We start from the raw sequence: 25,121 nt of genomic DNA, 5'->3' as shown, positions 1-25,121 counted from the left end.
CCTGGCAGAAGCTCCTAGTTGATCACATAAACAGTTACCTCAAAGATCAGAAATCTGAATGGAAACTCAGAGCGCACTGGCTAATTATTCTTTTTCTTAGATTAGTTTTTACTTTCGAGTAAGTTTAGATTTACAGAAAAGTTGCAAAGATAGTACAATTTTTGCATACCCTTTATACTCAATTTCCCTCACCATTATCATCTTAACCTAACCCTGCCTTATTTGTCAAAACTTTAAAATAAATCGATAGTGGTGCATTCCTGTTTACTAAACTCTAGACTTTATTAAGATTTGGCCAGTTTTCCCATAATGTCTTTTTATTGTTCTAGGATCTAATCCAGGATCCCATGTTGCATTTACTAATTATTCTCTTCTCTGTTGCATGTTCGTCTCTAGCGGATAGATAGAGCAAGGTAGTAAAATGCTTCTTGAAATCTAAGAACAGGGAAAGGAAGGATGCGCGCCCACTGCATGGGAGTAGCTCCCAGGCATCCTGAATTTCTTGCTGTTTGGATGTGAGCTTGTTTAGGCTGGAGAAAGAGTTACAGAGGGAAGTTGGTGGCTAGTTCTCTGGCATCGGTAGGAGAAGATGTGTTGTTTTGATGTTGTCAAATGACGCATTGAATTCATAAACCCGTATCTATAGATTTAGCTATGGTCACTGAGCTCTGCAGCGAGGGCCTAGTCAGCCTGGAGAATTGCTGGTTTTGAAGGTGAATCGGTCCTGCCAGTCATGAGCCAGCAGCAAGCTGGACTGGGAGGGAGGGGCTACAGGGAAGGAGGTGGGAGGAGCTCTATTTGGTGAGGTCCAGTGGCCTGCGTGAACCACAGGCTAATGGTGACCAGGCAGAAGATCTGGCCGGTTCCACAAGTGGGGCGGGGGTGAGTGTCAGGGCCCAGGGCGAGGTGGGAGAGTGAGTGCAGAAACTCTTTGTATAACTCACGTGCTGAACAAGCACAACTCACGAATTGAATGAAAACACAACTTTGTTTTTGTCTACCAATATCCTGTAAACATTTATTCATGGGGGTTACCTTCCTCATTTCCTGAGCGGAAACGGGGCAGGCAGGTGACTTTCCTGCTTACTTGTTCACAGTCGCTTTGTCCTAAACCCACAGTGTGAAGGTGGTAACCAGAATGCCCCTCCATGTGCCATCAGGAACCTGACTGGCTCTAGGGTAGTTGTCCCCTCTCCCAGCTGGGTATAGCTGTACTACTTTGGGTACAGATGCATGCAGCATGTAGGTGTGTGTGTGAAGGGAAGGAGGGGGCTTTGCCTCTCGCCCTGTCCTGTCTAACGTCTCCTGCCAATCCCAGACTAGCTGCCGAGGTTCTGGTTCGTGCAGGGCCAGGATTAGGGGAGCCCCTGTGAGAGGAGAGCCCCATGTGCTCATTGCCCCTGTTTTCTGGGCACTCTCTGGGTGGCAGATGTTAAAGCTGATTTATTTTCTTGTGAGTGCTTTCCAGAAGTCTCTGAGCCCACCCACTGAAGCTCCCACGATGTGGCAGATGCTATGTCCTTTTACTGGTGGCCCTTTTCAGATGGGCCTGGAGTCTCACTGCTGGAGCTCCAGGTCCCGTGGGGTAGGATTCAGGGTGGCTCCGTTTGGGCATCATGGTGGCCCAGCCAGGATGGGGGCAGTGTATAGCCTTGCTCTCCTCCTCCTCTCAGCTGCCAGCTGCTTTTCTTCCTTGAGTGGGAGTCGGGTGCCAGGCTTCTGCCTCCTGCCTGCAGGGAACTATTTCAGGGGGAAAGGGGCTTTACATCTATATTTGACCAGGATGGGGGATGGGGATCTCAGAGCACAGCAGGAACTCTCTCCCAAGAAGTCTCTTCACAGATCCTCCTTCTTCCCACCCTGCAAGCAGGTGTGAAGCCCTAAGTGTCCCCAAAGTGGATTCTGGGCCATCCTTTTGGTAAATTCCAGAGCACTGGCACTTTTACATCTCTTGCTTCCGGTTGTCCTGGTAGAAGCTTCAGTTTTAACTTTCTATTCCAATTCATTGGTTCATTTTGTGGTTTATCAGGCAGGTACATACCATATGCTCAGCGCAGATGATTTGGGAGCATCTGATACACGTGTGCATGTGCATACACACACACACACACTCTCTCTCTCTCTCTCTCTCCCTGAAAAGCCCAGCATCAGTAGAGCATTGGGGGTAATAATTTAAGATATATAGGAGACCCAGGAGGGTAGACCCCAGGACCACTCTTGGGAGGGGAGGAAGGGGCCAAGGAAGGCTTTCAAGCCCCTGCTCTTGTCCTGCTCTCCCTCCCTTGAGTACCCACTGTGTCCAACAATATCAGGGAGCCTACAGCATTCTGACATCTGTCCTGGGCTCCCTGCAGGATGTTCGAGCTGACCTGCACTCTGCCTCTGGAGAAGGACCTGAAGATCACTCTCTATGACTATGACCTCCTCTCCAAAGATGAAAAGATTGGGGAGACAGTCATCGACCTGGAGAATAGGCTGCTGTCCAAGTTTGGAGCTCGCTGTGGACTCCCACAGACCTACTGTGTGTAGGTGTACGGGGGCTGGTTGCTTCTCTGCCAACAGTCCTGCCCCCCAAATGTGGAGCACTTACTGTGTGCCAGCCCTGTGCTTAGCACTTTATAGGCGTTCTCTTGCTCAATCCAATTAGGGTCTTATCTCTATTGTACAGATAAGGAAACTGAGGCCCAGAAATATTATGGCTTGCAAATGGTGGGGTTAGGATTTGAACCTGTTTGTCCGACTCTAAGAATCTGGCTCTTCATCATATTGTTGTAATCCACTTCTCCTTAAGACACTACTGAGCCTTGTAGAGGGAAGAATCAAGAAGGGAAAGGCAGGGGCACATGGGTGGCTTAGTCGGTTAAATGTCTGGTTTTGGCTCAGGTTGTGATCTCACAGTTCATGGGTTCAAGCCCTGCATCAGGCTGTGTGCTGAAAGCTCAGAGCCTGGAGCCTGCTTTGAATTCTGTTTCTTCCTCTCTCTCTCTGCCCCCCCCCCTCCCCCACTCATGTTGTGTCTCTCTCAAAAATAAATAAACATGAAAAAAACTTTAAAAAAAAGAAGTAGAAGAAGAAGAAGAGAAAGGTGAAGGGAGACAGACAGTGGGACACATGGGTGCCAGTTGAGCCTGAGGGGGTTAATGTCAGGTGAACTCATGTATGGACAGCCCCTGTCCACTTCTTGCCAATTTGGGTCTCGTTGGGGTCTGATTCTCTAAATCTGGAAATGAGAAACATTTAGATTCCAACTCAGTATTTATTTTTTAAAGCTTATTTAATTATTTTGAGAGAGAGAGAGAAGGGGAAGGGCAGAGAGAGAGAGAGAGAGAGAGAGAAAGAATCCCAAGCAGGCTCTGTGCTGTCAGTGTGGAGCCTGACATGGGGCTCAAACCCAAAAACCGTGAAATCATGCCTTGAGCTGAAACCAAGAGTTGGATGCTTACCCGACTGAGCCACCCATGCGCCGCCCCCCGCCCCCAACTCAGTAAGTATTTAAGCAAGTCCCGTCGTCTCTGGACCTCGGTTTCTCTGTGTGTAAAGTGGGCGCCCCAGACACAGCGAGTGAGGGCACCCATGTCAAAGTGAAGGGTGGGTGATGCTGTGCATGTGGTACGCAGGGTAGTGCACATCACTCTGCCCTTGGCGGTGCCCTGGAGTGTCTCTTCTTTGCCTTGTGTTTGGGCCTCAGCTCTGGACCCAACCAGTGGAGGGACCAGCTCCGCCCCTCCCAGCTCCTCCACCTCTTCTGCCAGCAGCGCAGAGTCAAGGCTCCTGTGTACCACACAGACCGCGTGATGTTTCAGGATAAAGAATACGCCATTGAGGAAATAGGTGAGCTGCCACGTGACCCCAGAACCACAGTGGGCTCTCCCTCTACGTCAGGATCAGGGCGGGGCCAGGGGCCAGGTCGTGGTTAGGATTCGTTTGCTTCTGGCTCTGGCTTCTCAGACTGTAATTGGAGTTTGGGGTGCAGACTACTTCTGCGAAACAGTTTTCTACGTGAATTGCACTAGGTTGCCAGCTTGGCCTTCGTGGTATCTTCTGAGCCCCGCCCCACCCATCCCTCCTTCCATCCCCAACACTCATAGCAGGCAAAGGGCGGCCAGAGAGCCTGAAGCCTCCACCCTCGCCCCTGGATCTGCCCGGTGCTCACACCTGAGAACTCCACCGCATGCTCCCTGTGTGTCTGGGATGTCCACAGGCCTACGCTGCCCACCAGGAGCAGCTCAGATTCCCCGGAGGTGTTTACAGGCCCAGGGGGTTCCCTCACTTCCTGCTGGTTTCAGGGACATTTGATGTCAGAGCTGGTGCTGAGGTTATAAAAGGGGAAAGGCGGCTTTGATTCCTTCATCCCCAACCCCCTCCTCCTTCTCGTTCTGTTTTTCTGACTCTTTTAGGTCGTGGCTGAGCCAGCTCCTCTCCATTAGCCCTTAACCCAACCCCCATTCTCCTTTCCCATAGAATGTGCATCTGTTTTCGGGGTGGTCTCATTTCCTTCTGCTAGTCTGTGAGCAACTTTAGCACAGGGACCAGGGCTCATGGTCATAAACTCATAAGAAAGGAAAGCCAGAAAGCTCTTGATGGTGTGGTCGGACATCTGCCTATTTTTGCAGATGAGGCCACTGAGCCCAAGAATGGTTAACGACCTGCCCAAAGTCACCCAGACGGTTAGGGGCAGAACCGGATTCCTGGCCCAGTGTTCCTTCTGCAGTGCTGTGCCGCTTCCTTTGTGGCATCTATTGAAGTGGGCAGAGCAGGCTTGATAGGTGTGTGTGCGTGTGTGTGTGTGTGTGTGTGTGTGTGTGTGTGTGTGTTTGGTGTGTGCATGAGAATCTGTGCTGGTGAACATGGGCACACCATGGTGCACACACCTGTGTGTGTACATGTGTGTTTGGACAAATGTGGATCCACCTACCTCCAGTCAAAACTTCTGTCGTGGGGGCTCCAAGTTCATGTTGCTGGCTGGTTGGCCAGGCTTGTCTGGGTCAGAACCACCCCTGTGTCCTCATCTCATCCACAGGACCAGCGCTCAACCCACTCCCTGGCAGGGAGGAGCTGTACCTGGGAAGCACGAGGGGATAGGGAAGGGTGTTCACATCCAGTCATGCACCTTCCTAAATGAGGGTGTCATCTCAGCTGTCCTGCTGACCAGCTGTGTAACTGCTCTGTGTTTCATTTCTGTCATCTGTAAAATGTGCCTAATAGCATTTACCTTATAGGGTTATTGTAAGGATAGAACTCGATATCTATGAAGAACAGTGCCTGATTCCTGTTCTAGTTCACTATTACTGCAATTATTTTAGCTACTGCTGGTAATAGAACAGATTGTGTGAACTAGAGAATGGTAGTACTAAAAGGACTTAGGTGCCCAATCTGGGAGTATAGGTTGCTGAGGCTCAGAATTTGGAGCAGTCGGGGACGGCTTCCTGGAAGGGGTGAGCTTTGGTGGGCAGGGAGGGTTTGTATTGGTGGAAAAGAGGAAGAGCTTTACAGAAGAAGCTTGGTAGAAATGATGGCAATGAGGAATCTGGATTTTAAGCCTGGAGCCAGTGGACAGCAAAGGCTTCCCTTACAGAGAGTGAGACCTGTGGATCAGAAGTATGTCTTGGCTGGAGGGGAGGGGGAAGGGGATGGTCAGGGGCTTCCCGAGGCCTCCAGGCAGCCCCACCATCCCTTGCTCACTCAGCTCCGGCAACTTTTTTGTCTTCTCTCTGGAGCAGAGGCTGGCAAGGTCCCGAACCCACACCTGGGCCCAGTGGAAGAGCGTCTGGCCTTGTATGTCCTCCAGCAGCAGGGCCTGGTCCCTGAGCATGTGGAGTCCCGGCCCCTCTACAGCCCCCTACAGCCAGACATTGAGCAGGTAGGACAGTGAACCTTGGTCCCCTGAGCCTTGCCCCCCAGCCAGCCCTGCCCCAAGGACAGCATGGATATGCCAGAGGCACCAGTGGGGAGCTCAAGATTTGGCCAGTTCCTCCTTGACATGTTTTTCCACAGTCTGGGTGGTGACTGCTGTTAGCCCATGAGGGGAGCTCTTAGACCTGCCCCCGCCTGCCCCCAGATATCTACAGCCCTCAGGACCTGGGGAAGAACCCGAGTCACCTCCTCTATCCCCATGGATAGACCTCTGACTTCCCATGAGGCATTCAAAAGCCTCGCTGTTTCAGCCTGGCCCCAGGATGTGCTCCCCTACCATTGGTCAGTGACATCCAGGTGGCTGGCCTTGGGTTGGGCCGCAGTGGGGAATTCAGACAGGGATACTGGCACCCTATGACAGAATGGCAGAGCTGTCACTGAGAGCAGTCACCAGGAGGGCCAAGGGCATCCTCCGTGCAGAGGGAGGGTGAGCAGAGGGGCAGCAGGCCCAGGGCTGAGACTGGGAGGCTTCCTGGAGGAAGTGAGGTCGGGGCTAGGTTTTGGAGGAGGAGGAGGAGAGAAAAGATTATGGGCAGAGACAAGCCAAGGTAGCAATGAAGGTGCCTTCGTACACATGCAGGGGACATCATCTCTGCTGTTTGGAACTGAGCTCTCTTCCTTGGTACGGGGCTGCCGACACCCCAGAATGGCACAGCAGGTGTTGAAATGTGAGCTTTCATTCTCTAGCTATGTACCCTGGAGAAGTTACTTCAATCCTTCTCTTTCTCTATGAGATGGGGACAGAAGTAATACCCAGCTTGCAGAGAGGACAGGAGCCAAGGGGTGGCAGGTAGCGTGGTTTCCTGTAGCGGAAATCCTCTGAACCCCCTATGACTAAACTGTGATCTCTGACCCTCCATGACTTCGTGTGTGTCATTCTCTCAGCTGGAAATGCCCCTCACCCCTTTTCCGTCTGGCATGCTGAGACTCAACTCAAACATCATCGTCTCTGAGAAGCCTGCCCTGACCCCCAATCCCCAAGGCGCAGGTCCACGTCATCAGCCTGTGCGGCAGGGGGCTCACTGCTGCAGTCGGCCTTGTAGTCCCATGTAGGGCACCTCCTCTTTGGGGTTCTGGTGAGCCTCTCCGTGGCAGGGCCTGGATGTTCTCTGTTCTGTGCCCCGCCTATCTGGCACAGAGCAGGTGGTTGGTAGGTTTGGTGGAGTGAAAAAGGTGGGGAGAGAACAGAGTTATGTCTCCGTAGGGGAAGCTGCAGATGTGGATCGACCTATTTCCAAAGGCCCTGGGGAGGCCTGGACCTCCCTTCAACATCACCCCACGGAGAGCCAGAAGGTGATTTACCCCAGCCATCGGCTTGGAGCTGAGCAGAGTGGCAGAATGGTTGCAGCCAGCTGTGGGTGGGACCTGGAGGTCACTCTTAGGCCGGGTGGGGGGCCACTTGGGCCACGGGGTACCGCTCTTGTGTGTGTTTGGCCAAGTGCCCAGGTGGAGGCAAGCATCGGGGTCTTGTTGGGTGAGCTGGCTTCTTGGCTTCTCAGTCAAGGACTGCACACCCTTTGGTGGGAACCCCGTGTGGACTTGAGCCATTCTTCTCCACAGGTTTTTCCTGCGCTGTATTATCTGGAACACAAAGGACGTGATCCTGGATGACCTCAGCATCACGGGGGAGAAGATGAGCGATATTTACGTGAAAGGGTGGGGAGTCATGCCCCTTCCTGCCTGTCCCTGGCCCCATGGTGCTACCCTGCTCCCTCTGGGGTGGTGGAAAGAGGGTGGTCTCTGCCCTTGCAGAATTGTTTTCCTACCATATTTCTTCTTTTGCAAAAATCTCTGTGTTGAACGTATAAAGTTTGAGGATGTCCCTCAAGAGAGAAGTTGGAAGGCCTTAAAATTTATGGCACATTTGGTACTTCATGGAGATTTCTTGGGAATTATTTCTGCTTTATCCTTTACCAAGTTCATTTACCTTCTTAACTGCCTAAGTTGAGGATGCAGAGTGTGGTGGAAGCCTTAATTAGAAATGTTCTCTAAAACATTGTCTAGTTGGATGGTTGGCTTTGAAGAACACAAGCAAAAGACGGATGTGCATTATCGCTCCCTGGGAGGTGAAGGCAACTTTAACTGGAGGTTCATTTTCCCCTTTGACTACCTGCCAGCTGAGCAAGTCTGCACTGTCTCTAAGAAGGTGAGCATCCTTCCCATCCGCCGTGGTGCTAGTCCCAGGGCTTTCTGTGATCGGTGTGACTGCCCTGCCATCATCACCCCTCACCACTGCCCCCAGTGTTGGAATCCCCCTGGCCATCACCACGTGATGACTACCGCCATAGCCCCGTCGCTCGTCGCCCCACCCCCACTTCTTCCACCTCTACCGCCGTTGCCCTCATTAGCATTGCTACCACCCCACAACCATGCCCACACCAGTGCCACAACCATCCTATGTAGGTCAGTCCAGATCCCGAAACTACTGTCTTCCTCCCTACCCCAGACAAACCAAGCAGTGAAGGGTCACAAGTCAGAATGGGAAGAACACTTGTAGGAAAGCCCAGCATGGCTAGTGAAGGGGCGGTGGGGCAGACCCCAGGGGGAGAGCTTCCCTGGAGCCTCGCCTATGGATTGGGTTCTCCATAGGACTGGGGATTGCTTAGATAAGTCCTTCCTGCTGCCTTGTTCCCCACCTTTCTGTGTCTGGTGCCTGTGATCACTGTCCAACCTGGAAAGTTACTGGGAGCAGCTGTGGTCTTCTAGGCCGGAAGCCGTTGCCCTCCTCCCTGACCTCACTGCAGGCTGAAGGCACCTGGCGGACCTGGTGCATCAGCCAGAGGGCAGAGGTGGGTTCTGGGACCTCAAGTTCTGTGTCTCAGCACCTCTCCATTTAGGTCTTATCTGGGCAACAAATTCATTTTTCCTAAAGTAGGCAGATCCCGAGGCACACAGCCTCTTTTCTGGTGGCACTGCACTTGCCCTTGGGGAGCGTCCACAGAGCACGGGCTGAGTGGAGGCAGGGGGCATCCCTGTTGGGGCTTCTGACCACCTGCATCCCACCTAGAACCAATCCATCTTGAGGTGTTCTCTATTCAACTAAATGAATGCCGCTTTGGTGTTGAGGTTCCACTGGTCCGATTTCCTTCCTGAGGTGGCTTAAGTCTTCAAGCCACAAAGCTTCTGTGATGCCAATTTCTCTCCTGAATGCTTGAGTGACTTAAAGGAGGGAAATACAGAATGTACTTCTTACGTGCTGCTTAGGTCTTTTTAGCTCTGTTCATTTCAACCTTTCCGCATGACCCCTTCCTAGCCTGACTCACGGGATCATCTGCATTTTAGAGAAACCAAAACGGTCCACGGAACATTCTGAAACCATCGCAGAAAAGCAAAGGGGGTTAAACAAGGTTAAATGAATGCTTTCACCCAGGGATTGCTGCATAGTGCCTGCCAGCAGGCAGAATTTAGCAACAGCCTTGGGTTCTGTGCCGTCAAGGAAAGCCTAGCCTGTTTGTAGGTTTAATCTCGTTTGCCTTTGCTCAGTGTGTTTGTCTAGCACAAGTTGTTTCCATAACAAAGCAAATGCTGCATTTGTTGGGGAAGAGCTCCAAATCAAACACACGCTGCCTCTCTTTGCTGTGGGCAGAGGGAGAGTGGGGGCCAGGAAAGGGGAAGGGAGGGCTCAGGCATCCTGCATGCCATCTTCAGTGCTCAGCATGGCATACAAGGGGCCAGGTGTGGATGGGAAACTGAGGCTGAGAGATGCAGAGTGGCCTGTTTAAATGGGAGGTGGGACCACCCCCTTCATTGTGACAGGTGGAGATATGGGCAAGGAGTCACAGGAAGCAGAGGTTCTATTTTTGCTACAAAGTAGGAGGAGAGATAATCTCCTGGCACTGAGGCAGGTGACATGAGACAGGTGAAAAAGGCTTGAAGTAGCCATTGTGCCGAGAGAGGGAGGGAGCAGAGGGAGAGAGAGGGAGAGAGGGAGAGACAGGGAGAGGGAGATGGAGAGAGAGCTCATTGTGATGCTGAGATAGTTACCTGGAAGTTCTGAGGGCCCAGCTGGGGTTGCTGGTTACGAACCTGAGGTGGTTCCATTCTGGCAATGATGGAGTTTCATCTCGGTATTACAGGCACTGGCGAGGAAGAAGAAGAGAATTGGGCTGACCCACCATGGCACAACCCATAGGCTTGGGCTAGCCCTGGAAGAACGAGAAGGCCACCAGGGCTGCTGGGGTAGAGAGAAGGAAGAGGGGTCAGGGAGTCCAGGAGAGGCCCCCAGGGTGGCAAGAGGAATGGAATTCTGGGGGGTACCATACTCCAAGAGAGGGTAGCTGGAGGTAGGGGTGGAGGAGGTCAGAAGAGGAGGTTGAGAAACAGACTCCAGGGGGCTCTGAAGTCAACCAGGAGAGTGAGGGAGGAACTGGCTTGACCCAGGAAGAGCTAGCTGGTCCCTTTGTGGGAGAAGGGGCCCAGGAGGCAGGTGGAGCTGTGCCCATATCAAGGCACCAATGAGCTGGCCTGGGCCGAAGGACTGAGTCTGGGGGTGGGACGGTGTGGAGGTACTGCACAGCCTCTGGGCTCCCCAGTTCTGCTGCAGAGCCAGCCCTCTGCCAAGGGGTTCGGGGCCTCTGGCTGGCAGGCCCTCCGGGGACCCCATTAACCAGACGAGACTGTCGTAAAGCACAAGGTCTCCTTTCATCCGGCTGCTTTGAACCACCGCTGGTTGCCCCGGCCTGGCTCCCCACCTGGAGCCCAGCACACCCACTGGGGCCTGCCTGCGCGTCAGGCACCCACCCTGCAAATAAACAGCTAGTAAAAGGGCCCAGACCGGGAGCGTAATGAGCGCCTGGGACCTGGGGGGCCATTCCCCAGGCTGGAGCCCCAGCCCAGCTGCTCCCACCAGGGGCCGTTTGAACCTCTGGCTCATTACTGAGCCCATAAACCAGGCCGGCCGGAGGAATGGAGGATGCTGGCGGCCTGTGCAGGCGGGCCTGCGGAGCTGGCCATAAAAGCCCCGCCAGAGAAGGGAGGCACCTGCAGGAGGGCTGGGGCCCGGAAGAGGGGAGGCACCAGACAGGGGCCAGCTGGGGGCCTGAGCCCCTCGCCAAATCAGGCAGCAGTCCAAGCTGCAGTCGTGTGCTTTGCAAGGTGACCATTCCTCACAGGGCATGGATTTTGGTTCAGGAGCCCCATGGGTCTACGTGACCTGGGGTGGCCACACAGCAGGCAGAGCCCTGGCTGGTGCAAGCCTGTGTGTACAGGGCACCCGGGGGCAGGCAAAGCCTCTGTATCAGCAAGTGCTCCCCGACTCCCCATAGTCTGTCCCCCAGGACTCTGTCCAGGCCCCTACTGTGACCCGGCACTCAGGATGTCTGAAGATCCTATGTCCATTGCCTGTAGGATCGTCACAATGTTTCCTGTCCTTGCCACTCACTCAGCAGAAGCTCCAGCAAGAGGACAGAGGACAAGCGGGAGCAGGAAAGCCCCAGTGACAGTCCTTTGGGTTAAGCGTGGCTGGATTCAGGGGTGAACCCAAGCCTCAGCATGCCCGTCCTTACCCCTCAGCTGCTCTGCAAGGCCTCTGTGGGACGAAACCCAGGATAACACTGGTCCAGGCTGAGTGGTCTGAGGGAGGTGGAGTAGGAAGAGCAGGAAGGTGGTGAACTTGCCAGCACCTGGGGCTTTTGATTTGCTCCAGGGCAAGCTCTTGGAGGTAAAGATGGGGTGGGTGGCCATGCTGAGGGAGGAGCTGGGGTTACCGTCCCCTGGTGTCAGCTCCTTCCACCAGTGTGTCAGGGGGATCCTTCTGGTGACAGCAAGGGTTGGGTGGGGGGCCCCAGGTTCCCAGCCAGCCAACCCTGTCCCTAAGAGCACATGGGCAAAGCAGGATTTAGAGGCGAGAGCAGGACTGGAACCTGACCGCCTGGGTTTGAATCCCAGCTCAATGCTTAGCGGTGTGACTCAGGCAAGCTACTTGCTCTGGTTTTGACAGCTATAAGGCCAGCAGCATGTCCCGTATAGCTCGTTGGAAGGATAAATGAGCTCATAGTGGTAAAAGGCTGGCACATAGGAAGTGCAGATTAATATTATTATTATTAGCTGTCAGACCTTGGGCAAATTCTTAACTTCTCCAAGTCTGTGCTTCATCATCTGTAAAATGGGAGCAAAGCCTCTGCCCGTGGACTTGGGAGACTTAAAGGAGCCACCTCATGTGAAGTCAGCCTGCATGGGTCCTTCCTGGGTCCTTGAATACTGTCGGCTGGGATCTTAGCAATCTTCCCACCAAGACCTGGTTCTGGCAAATCCTTAAGAGATGTCCCATTCACTGCCTCCTCCAGGAAGCCTTCCAGGCTGGAAGGGACCACTGTTTCTCTCTAATCTTGCTTCCCTGCTTCCTCCTCTGGGCCAGGATGCTTTCTGGAGGCTGGACAAGACTGAGAGCAAAATCCCAGCACGAGTCATATTTCAGATCTGGGACAATGACAAGTTCTCCTTTGACGACTTTCTAGGTGAGCACCGTCTCTGGTCAGCACCATCCTGCACATTGGGAGTTGACCCAGAACCCCCATTGTGTGTGTGTGTGTGTGTGTGTGTGTGTGTGTGTGTGTGTGTTTGTTTGTGCTTGCCACTCTTGGGAGGCTGGCAGGAGTGGTCTTACTTCCTGTCCTCAGGTTGCTCAGGGTCACTGCTCCCTGGTGCTGAGTAAAGTCTGCGACACAGAGCAGTGCCTGAATGGTCAGAACTGCCTGTCCGCAGAGGTGGCTTTGAACTCTGGGCTACATTGGATGGTATGAGTCAGGTAGGTAAGGAAGAGAGGAAAAGCACAGGTTTGAAGGCAGCGCAAGCATGAGCTGGCTGTCGCTGGCTGTCTGGCCTCACACTTGACAGGATGCCCCCACCTCAACCCCTGTCTAGACTGGGCAGACTGGGCCCAAGTAGTGGGGGGCTCAAGTCAGTCTTCACCCTTGTGCCTGAGTGATGAGTGAATGAGCCACCGCGGCTCCATCCTCCAAGCCCCCAGGCAGGATTCCGGTGGGGGAGAAGAGTGCAGAAACCTGAGCTGGGCTGAAGGATGTGGTAAAGACAGGGTGAGATGTGGGGTGAGGAGGATGGCTGTACCGGGCCAGCAGGTGGGACTGTGAGTAACAGCCCTGTCACAACCGTAAGAGTTACCCGGAAAGTGTGGTCTGGCCATACAATTGGATATTATTCAGCCATAGAAAGAAATGAAATACGGATCTATGCTATAACACGGATGAACCCTGAAAACATGCTAAGCAAAGGAAGCCAGTCACAAAAGGACTAATATTGTATGATTGCATTTATATGAATCGTCTGCAGTAGACGAATCCAGAGACAGCAAGTAGCCTCGTGCTTGCCAGGGATTGGGAGGAGGGGATTGAGGTGACTGCTGATGGGGATGGGGTTTCTTTTGGGAGTGATGACAATGTTCTGGAATTAGATAGCGCTGGTGGCAGTACAACTCTGAATATCCTAAAGCCACCGAGTTTTACACATAAAAATGGTTAAAATGGTACATTTGATGTTATGTGAGTTTTAACTCAATTAAAAAAAGTGAGGGGCGCCTGGGTGGCTCAGTCAGTTAAGCGGCTGACTTCGGCTCAGGTCATGATCTCGCGGTCCGTCAGTTCAAGCCCCCCGTCAGGCTCTGTGCTGACAGCTCAGAGCCTGGAGCCTGTTTCGGATTCTGTGTCTCCCCCTCTCTCTGACCCTCCCCCGTTCATGCTCTGTCTCTCTCTGTCTCAAAAATAAATAAACGTTAAAAAAAAAAAAAAAAGAAGTGAGCCTTGTGAGAAAGGCAGTCCTGGGTTCCTGTTCCACTCTGCCACTTGGGAACAGGGCAGCTTTGGATGGATCACTGGAGCCCTTCTTGGGTGGCCCTTGATTGCAGGAAGGTGAGTTGGTCTTTGCTGAACCCTTGGGCCCCTGCAGGGACGTTCTGAGGAGCAGCCCCAGCAGGGGTGAGGAGGAGGGCTGCTTTCTCCACTCCCCACCCCACCCCTGTCACTCCTGGCCTGGTCACCTGCCCTCAGAGGATGGGGGGACTTTTGCAAAACTTCACTGTAAAAGAGTCAGCCTGTCAAAATCAGGGCATCGATGGGACTTCCGTTATTTTATTGATTCTCCTGCCATACATAATTCCTGTAGAAAAAACAGAAAATGTAGATCAACAATGTCTCCCTTTACTTATGTATTACAATTTCTCTACCCAGAGATAACCTCCACTAATATTTTGGCATATATTATTTCATATATAAGCAAACACATATATATTATATGTGTATTTATACATACATATGTGTAATCATACATGGCATATAGAGAGACCAAAATGAGTTTTTATCACACATATGCTTTATATCCTGGTTTTTTGGGGAAAACTTAATATTTCAATAACATCCTTTCTGTTGGCAGTTTTCTGCCTACATTTGTATCTGCATCATCGTGCTTAATTCCTGCCTGTTGGTGGACCCTCTTCTGCCTATTTTCTCTTGGTGGGTACTCAGCTCATCTTTAGATCTAACAGTGTGAGTGACACCCTCCGGCACACATCTCTGAAGGCTTTGTACATATTTTTCCCGAACTGTAAGAAGTAGATTGTCAGGGTCTTTATACATTTTTGTGATTTTTGAAATACTTTGTTCAAATGCTCTCTAGAATATTTTTACATTTTTATGTTTACATTTTACTCCCACCTGTGCCCTTTTTGGATAAGGTTGCCATTTTCTCCAAACTTTTGCTACCAAAAAAAATTTTTTTTTAATTGCCAATCTAACACCTTGTTTTAATTTTTTACTTGCATTTCTTCATTACTTGTAAGGTAGAACTTTAAAATGTATTTATTATCCATATTACTGGTGGGATTTTATTTTTCATGGTATTGTTCAACTTGTTAACCTTTCATTTTTGATTTTCAGAGCTTTTTATATAGTAAGGACACATTCCAAATAATTTCTCCTAGTTTTTCAGCTGCTATTTAATTTTTTTATGGAGTCTTTTTTGCTTACAGACTTAAAAATTCTTTTGGCATCATTCTATCAATCTTTCCTTTATGAGATGAGGCTTTAGAGAATTAATTTTAAAAAGAAAAACAAAGCTGCATTTTTACTGAATGAGAAAATGGTGTTCAAATAAAACTAAATGGGCTCATCTTTTGTTTTTAAAAATAAAAATAAAACTATTAAAACTAGCACTTTTTTTCTCCTTCATAATGTGTTTCTAGTTACATATTTTGCTTTTTAAAAATACTATTTAAAAAAAAAGTAATAGCTAAGATCTATAATCTAGCCATCCAGAGATAATACTGTGATTCCTTAGAGTCTTATATGTGGATCATGCTGGGATAATTTCGTGTATGCATACATACACACACACACATGTATGGTTTAATATCCTGATTTTTTCTTAATATTATATTAGGACCATATTTAAAATGGGAAATAAACATTCATCTACGCTTGAAAGATGGAGAGACATGTGGGTGGGTTGATAGATATATGAACGCTGATACAGAATTGAACAAACGAATGAATAGAATAATAGCCTGATTAATGGGTAGATGTAATGCTCAACAAATGGTAGCTATAGAGGGATGGAGATAGTTAGATCAAAGCAGATGGGTGGGTGGAGGGATAAATGGATGAGTGGAAAGAAAGAAAACTAGAACAATAGATCCAATCAGTGGATACTTACAGTAACTGAACATTCCACACTGAAAAGTCCTAATCGCTTTTGCATGGTATTCAAGAATTTCTTTAATTTGGCCTCAGAAAACATTTTTTAGATTTGTCTCTCACTTAATCCCTTCAGCAATTTATGCTCCAATCCCATTGACTTCGTCCGTGTTGTTGTGATTGGATTAGGTGAAACTACATGAAATTGCTGCTTTTATAGGTCAAAGATGGTTGAATGCCATTTTCATATGGTGTAACCAAATAGATGGAGCTATACGGGGAGCTGATGGATTAAAATTGATGAGTAGATGAACAGTATAGGAAGATGGATAAAGAAGCTTGGATAAATCGGTGGGCAGGTGAAAAAACTGATGGATGAACTGCAGTGAGATACCACTTCACATCTACCAGGACGGCTATAAAAAAACAAACGAAAAGTGGAAAACAACAAGTGTTGGAGAGGATGTGGAGAAATTGGAAAGCCTCAGACATGCTGGTGTGAATGTACAATGGTGCAGCTGCTGTGGAAGACAGTTTGACAGGTCCTCAAAAAACCAAAGACAGAGATTACCATATGACCTAGCAATTCTATTCCTAGTTATATATCCCCCAAAATTTAAAACCCAGACTGAGGCACTTGTATGCCCAAGTTCAGAGCAGCTCTATTCACAACAGTCAAAGGTGGAAACAACCCAAGGGTCCCACTGACAGACGAATGGATAAACTGAGTGTGGTCCATCCACACCATGGAACACTGTTCAGCTATAAAAAGGAATGAAGTACCAGAACATACTTCGACATGGATGAACCTGGAAAGCCTGCTATGTGAAATAGGCCAGACACAAAAGGACCAATATTTTATGATCCGACTTACATGAAGTATCTAGAATAGGCAAATTCATAGAGACAAAAAGGAGATTAGAGAGTATCAGGGGCCGAGAGGAGGGGAGAATGGGGAGATATTGCTTAATGGGTACGGAGTTTCTGTTTGGGAGGACGAAAAAGTTTTAGAAATAAGTAGTGGTGATTGGTTGCATGATGTTGTGAATGTGATTAACACCATTCCGTTATACATTGAAAAATGGCTAAAGTGACAAACTTTATATATATTTTACCACAATAAAAGCAATTTAAAAGATGGATGGATGGATGGATAGAGACAATGGGTGAATGAATGGATCTGTACAACGTAAGCTGAAATGGAGCATGTGGGAAGCCCCGTAAAGGGTGAACCAGTAAGGGTGGATTAATGAGCATATGGATATGTGAGTAGTTGAATGGGAAGCTGTGTATGTGGAATGAGAGGCAACGGGTGGGGAAATGGAGAGTTTGTGGGATGCGACCCATGGCTAAGCCCATGGATCAAAGTGGAGGAGGTGGCAGTTTTTCTTGAAACTGCCCAGCCCCGGGGGGAGCCCTAGGCTGGCAGTGATTGAGAAACCGTCGGCCAAAGAACCTCTCTCTGCTTCAGGCTCCTTGCAGCTGGACCTCAACCACATGCCCAAACCTGCCAAGACAGCTGAGAAATGCTCCTTGGACCAGCTGGATGGCACCTTCCACCCAGAGTGGTTTGTGTCCCTTTTTGAACAGAAAACTGTGAAGGGCTGGTGGCCCTGCGTTGCAGAAGAGGGCGAGAAGAAGATCCTGGCGGTAAGTCAGCTCCCTCTGGCTTAGGGCAGGTGCCCAAGTAGCTTCCTCTGTAGATATCACTGGGCCCATATGTGTTGCTCTGCCTCTCTCTGTCTTTCAAGGCACTGTCCCTCTTCTCTTCCAGTTCCCAGCCTTCCTCTCCTTGAGGCTTGCATCCCAGGAAGCCTATTTAAATGGAAAGATACCCTTACCTCCTGCAGATCCTGTTTAATTTATACTCTGCTCTTTGGTGTCTGGGGATCTGTGTCCTGGGTTCCCCTGTGGCCCGGGCATCCTGTGGAGAACCGAGGGAGTGCCTCTCCCATTTGAGCAGGATTCTACCAGGGACCATCCTTGTACTACTCTCCTGGCCCAGAGGTCTGCTCAGGGCTGCTGTGACACCCTGGAGAACAGTCCTTCCTCTGGAGAGGAAGTGAATCCCTGACAGCTTACTGAGAAACCACAGGCAGCCAGCCAACCTCTAAAGTGGACCTTGAAATAAAATACTCTTGTTGAAGAAGGAATTGGAACACTTATTAAGAAATATTAGCACCTCAAAAGAAAAATGAGCAAAAAGCATGCATATGTAGATAATACACAAAAGAAGTATAAATGGCCACTAAACATTAAAAAAAAGGTTCATTTCCCCCAGTAGTTAAAGGAATAATTTTAAATGTGAAAACATTTTTTTGCCTATTAAATTAGACATTTAAAAAATCTAAATGCTCATTGCTAGTGAAGACGCAGAGACAGACCCCTCATTTATTTCTGCTGGGAGGGCTAATGGTTTTACCATTTAGGGAAGCAATTTAGTAATATATAGCCAGGGATTTAACAATATTTATGCCCTTGGACTCTGTCATCCCACTTTTAAAAATCTCTCCTAAAGAAATAAACAGACACAATTAAAAATGTAGGCTCTGGGGTGTTTTCTTGCAGCATTATTTATAACATCAAAGAGTTGGAAACAACCTAAATGAACCAAAATAAGTGGTTTACTAAATAAATTGTGGTCAACCATCCCATAGAATGTTTTTACAGCCATTAAAAAGCAAACTTTAAAGAATATATAATTATATAGTGAAACATAATATATTTCTAAGTGAAAGAAGCAAGCTCTAGAACTCTATATACACAGTGAGGTATTTCATATACTTGCAGAGGAAAATAGTTGTGATGCATAAAAATACAAACGGTGCTTATCTCCACATAGTGGAAGTATGGGTGACGTTCTCCTTTATACATTTCTGTAGTTTCTAAATGTTCTGCAAGGAGCAGTAGTGCTTTTGTGATCAGATCAACCCTATATCATTTTTCTTTCTTCCTTCCTTCCTTTCTTCTTTCTTTCTTTCTTTCTTTCTTTCTTTCTTTCTTTCTTTCTTAAAATAATACAGTGGCTCTTATGTCTGGCCGGGTTCCTCTCCAAGCCATGGGGCAGAGCCTTTGTGCCCCTGACCAGGTCCCTTCTGTCTCCTCAGGGGAAATTGGAAATGACCTTGGAGATTGTAGCAGAGAGTGAGCATGAGGAGCGGCCTGCTGGCCAGGGTCGGGATGAACCCAACATGAACCCTAAGCTCGAGGACCCAAGGTTAGTACCCACTCCTTACCCCTGATGGCCAGGGGGCTGGGAGGTGTGGTCCAGGAGACAACCACTGCATAGCCATGCAGAGGTCACAAGGCCCACATGGCTCAGACTGGGGCGTGACTTGTCTCAAGCCACACGGTAAGTTAGGAGCAGATGACAGGCATATTCAAGGGCACACCAGGCTCCTCAGCTCATTCAGGAAGCAGAGACTGTTGGGTAGCTGTTGGTTGTGTGCCGAGCATGCGGTCACATGGTATGTATATGGCGTAGAATGGAACCTTCCCTGGTGTGTTGTTACTATTCCCATCTTATAGATGAGGAAATCATGTTGACAAAGTTAAATAGCGGTCATTACACTAGGAAAGTGGTGAAGCTAAAATTCTCACACCTATTCTGATTGGCTCTGGAGCCCAATCAAGGTTTTTACCTTGACCAAGATGCCTTCTGTGGCTCACCTGTGATGTCAATGTGGCTTTCAAATGGCCTTTCAGTCTTAATTTTCTCATCTGTGAGTCCCTGCCTTCCCTACTTCTTAGGCCCCTAAGGATGTAGACCAACCCAGTGGATGTGGAAGGCTCGAAAGCGGTCATTAGGGACAGGAGGACGGCTGTGGGGGCAGTGGAGACAGCTGCATTTGCTGGGTCCCTCCCCACAGCCCAGCTCAGGTCAGACTAGACACAGATGGACCACTTGATTTCGGTGCTATCCCTAGTCCATGGGGCCGGCAGGGCTGTGGGAGGTGTCCCTGCCCTAGGATGTTGGGATCTGGGTGGAAAGCGAGAGAGACCTTGTATATCCTGTGGTGTGCACTGTGATGTTAAAACAGCCAGTATTGAGACACAGCATCCTGCATGCTCTTTAAGTTGGACGATGACCTAGGGGAAGGTGTTGAGGTTCTTGGCTGTGAGTGAGAGAAAATCAGCTTTCTGGGTTCATGTCCCACCATCCTTCCCTGACCATGGACCAGCCATGTGCATCTAGGCAGGTAGTTTGGCTTAGCTGGGGCTAACTGGGCCAGAGCTCACCTAATGCGGCAGCCCTTTGAGGCTCTGCCCGGCTCCCAAATCTCTAGTCTGTGATTAAGTTCTGGGTCAGGAAGGAGAGCTGGTGGCTGAGAACTGGGTCTCTGAGGGTGCATAGGGCTTGGTGGCACCAAGAAGAGGAGGGGAGCATGGGTGAGGCTCATGCTGTGACAAAGCCTCAGAGGGCAAGGGGAGGCACAGGAAAAGGGCTAGGGGCCCTGAGGCTGGGTGGGTTCTGAGGACCAATGGTGGAGGGCCAGGGTGATCTGGGAGCAGTGTTTGGAGAAGCCAGCCTTGGTAGGGGGATGCCCTGCTGACCTCTCGGGTCTTCCTTCCAGGCGCCCTGATACCTCCTTCCTCTGGTTCACCTCTCCGTACAAGACTATGAAGTTCATCCTATGGCGGCGCTTCCGGTGTGCCATTATTCTCTTCATCATTCTCTTCATCCTACTGCTGTTCCTGGGCATCTTCGTCTATGCCTTCCCGGTGAGTAGGCCTCAGGGGAGGGCCAGACACTGCCTTGGAGGAGCCCCTGGCCTGATGAGGGACACATAGCCCCTACTCTGGGGAGTCTTCAATCTGGTAGAGACAAAGTCCTACCCTTGGGACAAAGTCCTCCTCTTAGTCCAGTGAGAGAAACTGAGTTTTTGCCCTCAATGGGGAGATACAGCTGTCCTAAGCAAGCCCGTAGAATCTGTAGTCAATGTTGGCAGAAGGTGAGACACCTTGGGCAGGGGTGGGCAGGGGAACCTTGTTGAAGGAGTGTGTGTAAGTGGGTATGTGGATGGCAGGGCAAAGGTGAAGTCTGCTCTGTTTGTAAGAATGGCACCTGCTGAGGTCCAGAGGAAGGGAGGCCCTAGGGCCGGGAGAGGCTCTTAGTGTCCACCTGAGGACCTTGATAGAGTGTGTCCTGCCTCCTGCCGGGAGCTGGGTTTGGGAGAAGGTGTGGGCTGGCAGGAGGCTGCCCCAGGAGCTTCTCACCAGGGCAACGTTGGTGGCACTGGTAAGAAGCCAGCTGATGCCTGGCAAAGAGCTGCAGGGGCCACTCTTGTGAGGCTGATGTACCCCCAGCTTCACTGGGCCCCTTCCAGGGAGAAGTATTAGGGGCTGTGTTCCCTGTCTGTGCTCCCCAACCTCACAGCTCATCAGGGGAGCCCCAAAGATGCTCCAGCCCCCCATCCCACTGTGTCTCTGGAACGTCAGACCTTGAAGTGTTCTCAGGCTAATTCCTGATTTTTTTTTTTAATGTTTTTATTTATTTTTGAGAGAGAAAGAGACAGAGTACTGAGGGATGGGCAGAGAGAGAGAGGGAGACACAGAACCCAAAGTAGGCTCCAGGCTCTGAGCTGCCAGCACAGAGCCCGAAGTGGGGCTCGAACTCACAAACTGCGAGATCATGACCCGAGCCGAAGTAGGACACTAAACCGACTGAGCCAGCCAGGTGCCCCTAGCTAATTCCTGATTTTTAATGTTCTTTAAATTAAAAAAAAATTCTCATATGAAAATTTCAAACTGATATAAAAGTAGAGAGAATGGCATAACCAACCCCATGTCACCCTGATTCTAATGCAAAGAAACAGACAGCCAGTGAAGGGAAGGGACTGGCTCAGGTCTGCACAGCAATCTGTAGACAGCTCCGAGTCCACGGTGCCGGCCACCATGCACCTCAGTCCTGGTCAGCACCAAGCTGCCAGCCAAGGGCACTGTCCCCACAGTGGGCAGTCTGCTCTGGGAATTACTTGTCTGTGTGCTCTTTGCTTTGTGAATCCTCTAGGAGGAGAAGGAGAATGGAGAGCTCTCTCCCTCTGTGTTTGGCGGGGCCTTATATGAGCAGCACACACCTTCCTCCAGGAAGACAGTTAAAACCACAAAGCCATCTGCTTCAGTTCCTAATATCATGGACTGTGAGGAATAGCAGGGGTTTTGTCTGGTCTGGAAGTCCAGGCTCCCTCTACTCTCTGGGCCATAAGTGACAAAGAAGGGTCTAGAGCCAGAATGGCTGATGTGTCGGGCTGCAGGCCAGGCCCTCTAAGCTGGCTGTGCTCACCTGGAGCACCAGGCTGAAACGTGTTCCAGGAAGAGTCATGGCCAATTGGCTAAATATGGCCGTGGTCTAGGGGAGGGTCCAGGCTGTAGGGCCCTGAAACATGTGCAGTTTTGGGGGCCCTTTTGAAGCAAAGGAAGACAAAATCACAAAATCACAGACCATGGAAGGGCACATGCGAATGTGGTGGCCTGGCATCAGGAGTCAGGCCCAGGACTCTGCCTCAGTGTTTTCCCCCTATTTGGGCAGGCCCAGGTTGCCAAGTCAGGGAGGCATGGTTCCTCTTGCCCACCTGTCCTCAGGCTCACTTCCTTTCGTTTTGGGTATATCCGGATGCCACCCAGTTCAGGTGAAGACCTCACTAAGCACAGGGTGTGTGTCCAGGAGGTGAGGGAGTGTTGTGGGGATGAATGAGAAGGCGATGAGCTCTGTGCTGCTGGGGAGCTCTGTGGCTCTCCGGGAAACACAATGGAGCCCGTGAACGAGGGACAGGGTACTGTTCAGGTACCTCCATCCTGAGGCTCAGGCCAGGGGAGTTCAGGCAAAGGAGAGCTGGTGCAGACCCCTGCTGCTCAAGGAGGTGGTCTGAGGAGGAGCAACAGCTCCAGGGAGCTGGTTAGAAATGCAGAGGCCTGGACTGGCCCTGGGTCTGCAGAGGGGAATCTGCCCTGGACATACTGAGGTTTGTGACTCACTGCTGTGCAGGACAGAGCTCTGTGCCTAGAGTCAGATGTTGGCTAGATTTTGGCTCTGCCAGTGACTTCCTGTGTGACTTTGGCTTTGGCACGTCTCTCTTCATGAGGGGGAGGCTGGGCTAGGACTGCTCTGTCCTGCTGTGACAGCACTGTGCTTAGGGGAGCTCTTTTGCCTTCTCTGAGGGTGCTGCACGTCAATCCAGCAGGGGCGAGTCCAAAGTGTCACCACTGCCCATTGTGTGACTAGCTCCAGCTCCTGGCCAGCTGGGCCCTGTCCTGCCAGGCACTTGGGTGGCACTTCAGGGGCCTGGGGAAAGAAGGCCTACTACCTGGCCAGGAGAGGGAGAGTGTCAGTGTCAGCCTATGGTCCTTCCTCGTCTCTGGGGCAGCCTTAGCCCCAGGCCCTGTGGGCAGGAGCAGAGGAGCACTTTGGCCAGTAGCCCTGGTCAGAGCCCCTCCCCGGTCTCATCCCCCAGCTATGGCCTCACTCTCCTTGAGCTCTGCTGGAAATTGCCCTCTTTAAAATACCAACTCTGACCCTCTGTGAGGGTCAGATCCTAGGTGAGGGGTCTGGGCAGCCTAGGCCTGAGGCTGCACACTGTTTTTGTCTGTAGGTCTTTGCTACCACCTGGGTAAATCCTGCTTTCCTCCAGCCAAGTCGCTCAATCAGCTGGTGGGTCCCAGACCCTCACCTGGCCTTTAGGCCTTGGGGGCAGAGGGCCTGGTAGAGAGGGGCCCAAAGCCACCGCTGCTCTCCTCCAATTGGCCTAACTTCCCACGCTCTTGGAAATTGCCCTGGGAGGGGGACATGGAGGGCAGCCTTTCTGATTCCTACCAGCTCCACCCCCCCCACCCCCCCACCCCCCCACCAGAGCCAGCCGGGAGCAGGGCCAGCGTAGGGAGGCAGGAGGCGATCTGGCGGGGAAGGAGCGGCGGCTTTGTTTCCAGAGTTGGCTTTCCCGGGCCGGCGCTGGGGAACATACTGTCCCAATTAGGAGTCTTGTGTTGTGTTGTATGTGTTTTCATGGTTTTTTGGGGGGAGGAGTGGGGAGGGGAGATTCCTGTCAGTCCTACATCAGGCAGGGCTTAATCAGGGGTGACCCATCTCTGGTGCTGACCTGCATGGTAGATCATCCCCGTACACCCCACCCCCAACCCTCTTTCTCTGTTTTCTGGACAGAAGTGTGGTGGCCAGTGAGCCCATGTGGGTTCCCATGTCGGGGGTGTATGGGAGGGGGATGGGGAGAATCATGGCCATGCCTTCAGGCCACCTGTCTGATGGAAGAGGCCAGGGCAGGCGTGCCCTGACCAGGCCCTAGATGATCAGAATCTTTTTGACAGGTGGTTAGAACATGGGAGTGGGCCTTGGGTTGGTGGGGGAGAAGACAGCAATTTGGGTAGCTGCGGCCGCAGGTTGGAGGGTGCAAGCAGAATTTTGGAGGGGGATGGGCTTGTGTGATTGGCCAGAGGGCCAGGAGGTGGGGTGTTGAGCTGAGTGTGGCATGGGGGTGGTGAGGGTAAGGTATAGGCAGGTGGTTGAGTAGGTGAGCCTCCTTTCCCAGCTCTGGCCCCTCTGGCAGCTGTTGTCACATGTCCCTGCTTCTTCCCTCCCTCCAGAACTATGCTGCCATGAAGCTGGTGAAGCCCTTCAGCTGAGGACTCTGGCCCAGGACTGGCTGCCTTATCCACCCAGCTTAGCTGAGCTCTTCCAGAACTCTAGGCCTGGCCGGCCTGCCAGGGGACACAGACAGACAAACTGGCACATGCTGCAAGCGTTGGTGACATCGAGCCCTGGGATCACCCCCCCCTTCATCATTTCTTTCTTCCCCTCAACCCAGCCCTTTTTGGATCAGCCCATATGTATTTCAGTATAAAACAGTTTGAACCACAGGGCCATGTTGGCATGTGTGTCCCTATAGTCGCTGAATGAGGTGTGACCATGTAGAGGATGTGTCTGGGTGGGTGGGGTGTGAGTGGGGTGTGGGCCATCTCTGGCTCTGCATTCTGAGTGGAACTTTATCCTTTGACAAGACTGGTCGGGGGTGGGTGAGTTTTGAGGCTTGCTGTTCTGGTTCTCCAGGACTTTCCCCTTACCCCCTGCCCGTCCTCACTGAGGCTTCTCCTCCTCCTTTCCCAGGTTGTGCTCTGCTTAGGTGGGCCGTTACCTGTACCTTCTAGTTTCTTTGACCACGCCCTGGAAGAGGATGCACTTTATACAAGTGGGTCACCATGGAAAGGGTTGGGTCAGAAACTCTCCAGGTAGGGAGGGCTCCTGGACCTTTAGCTGTGACCTTATCTTTTACACATTTGGGATTTCTTGTGACTCCGTCCCTCTGCTTCCTTACTCTGCTTAAGAGATCGGGTCTGCACAAACACACCTTTTTCTTGTGGTCTGAAGCTGCGTGTCTGTCGTCTCCTGCAGGAATCAGGCTTAATCTATGGGGGCAGCAGAAACACACTTAGAGAAAAAGCAAAGAGCTTGAAAACATTGTGTTTCCAAAATAGAGGCCTCTGCCTCTCTCGCCTGAGGGGCTGGAACTCTGGAGCACAGAGGCTGGCCTGGCTGCCTCCCTTTCTGTTACCGAGGAGGGC

General features: G+C 51.0%; 1 protein-coding gene across 22 annotated transcripts in view; it reads left to right on the top strand.

Annotated features, from left to right (window-relative positions):
- The window catches only part of DYSF (dysferlin), a 224,202-nt gene extending 199,783 nt beyond the window's left edge, over positions 1 to 24,419 (top strand). For 21 of the 22 annotated variants that reach the window (XM_060657973.3, XM_060658063.3, XM_060658027.3 and 18 more), the window contains 11 exons: positions 2,355 to 2,525; positions 3,689 to 3,831; positions 5,721 to 5,860; positions 7,118 to 7,206; positions 7,474 to 7,569; positions 7,918 to 8,059; positions 12,269 to 12,368; positions 17,026 to 17,204; positions 18,662 to 18,771; positions 20,129 to 20,276; positions 24,147 to 24,419. In XM_060657973.3, the coding sequence (XP_060513956.2) occupies positions 2,355 to 2,525; positions 3,689 to 3,831; positions 5,721 to 5,860; positions 7,118 to 7,206; positions 7,474 to 7,569; positions 7,918 to 8,059; positions 12,269 to 12,368; positions 17,026 to 17,204; positions 18,662 to 18,771; positions 20,129 to 20,276; positions 24,147 to 24,185 (1,357 nt within the window). In that variant the 3' untranslated portion in view covers positions 24,186 to 24,419. The other variant, XM_078444593.2, reaches the window with a different exon arrangement.
- The last annotated feature ends 702 nt before the right edge of the window (positions 24,420 to 25,121 follow it).

Source organism: Panthera onca, chromosome A3 (genome assembly GCF_046562875.1).
Source record: "Panthera onca isolate mPanOnc1 chromosome A3, mPanOnc1 haplotype 2, whole genome shotgun sequence".
NCBI lineage: Eukaryota > Metazoa > Chordata > Mammalia > Carnivora > Felidae > Panthera > Panthera onca.
Note: the sequence above shows the minus strand (reverse complement) of the source record. Positions and strands in the feature narration are given on the sequence as shown.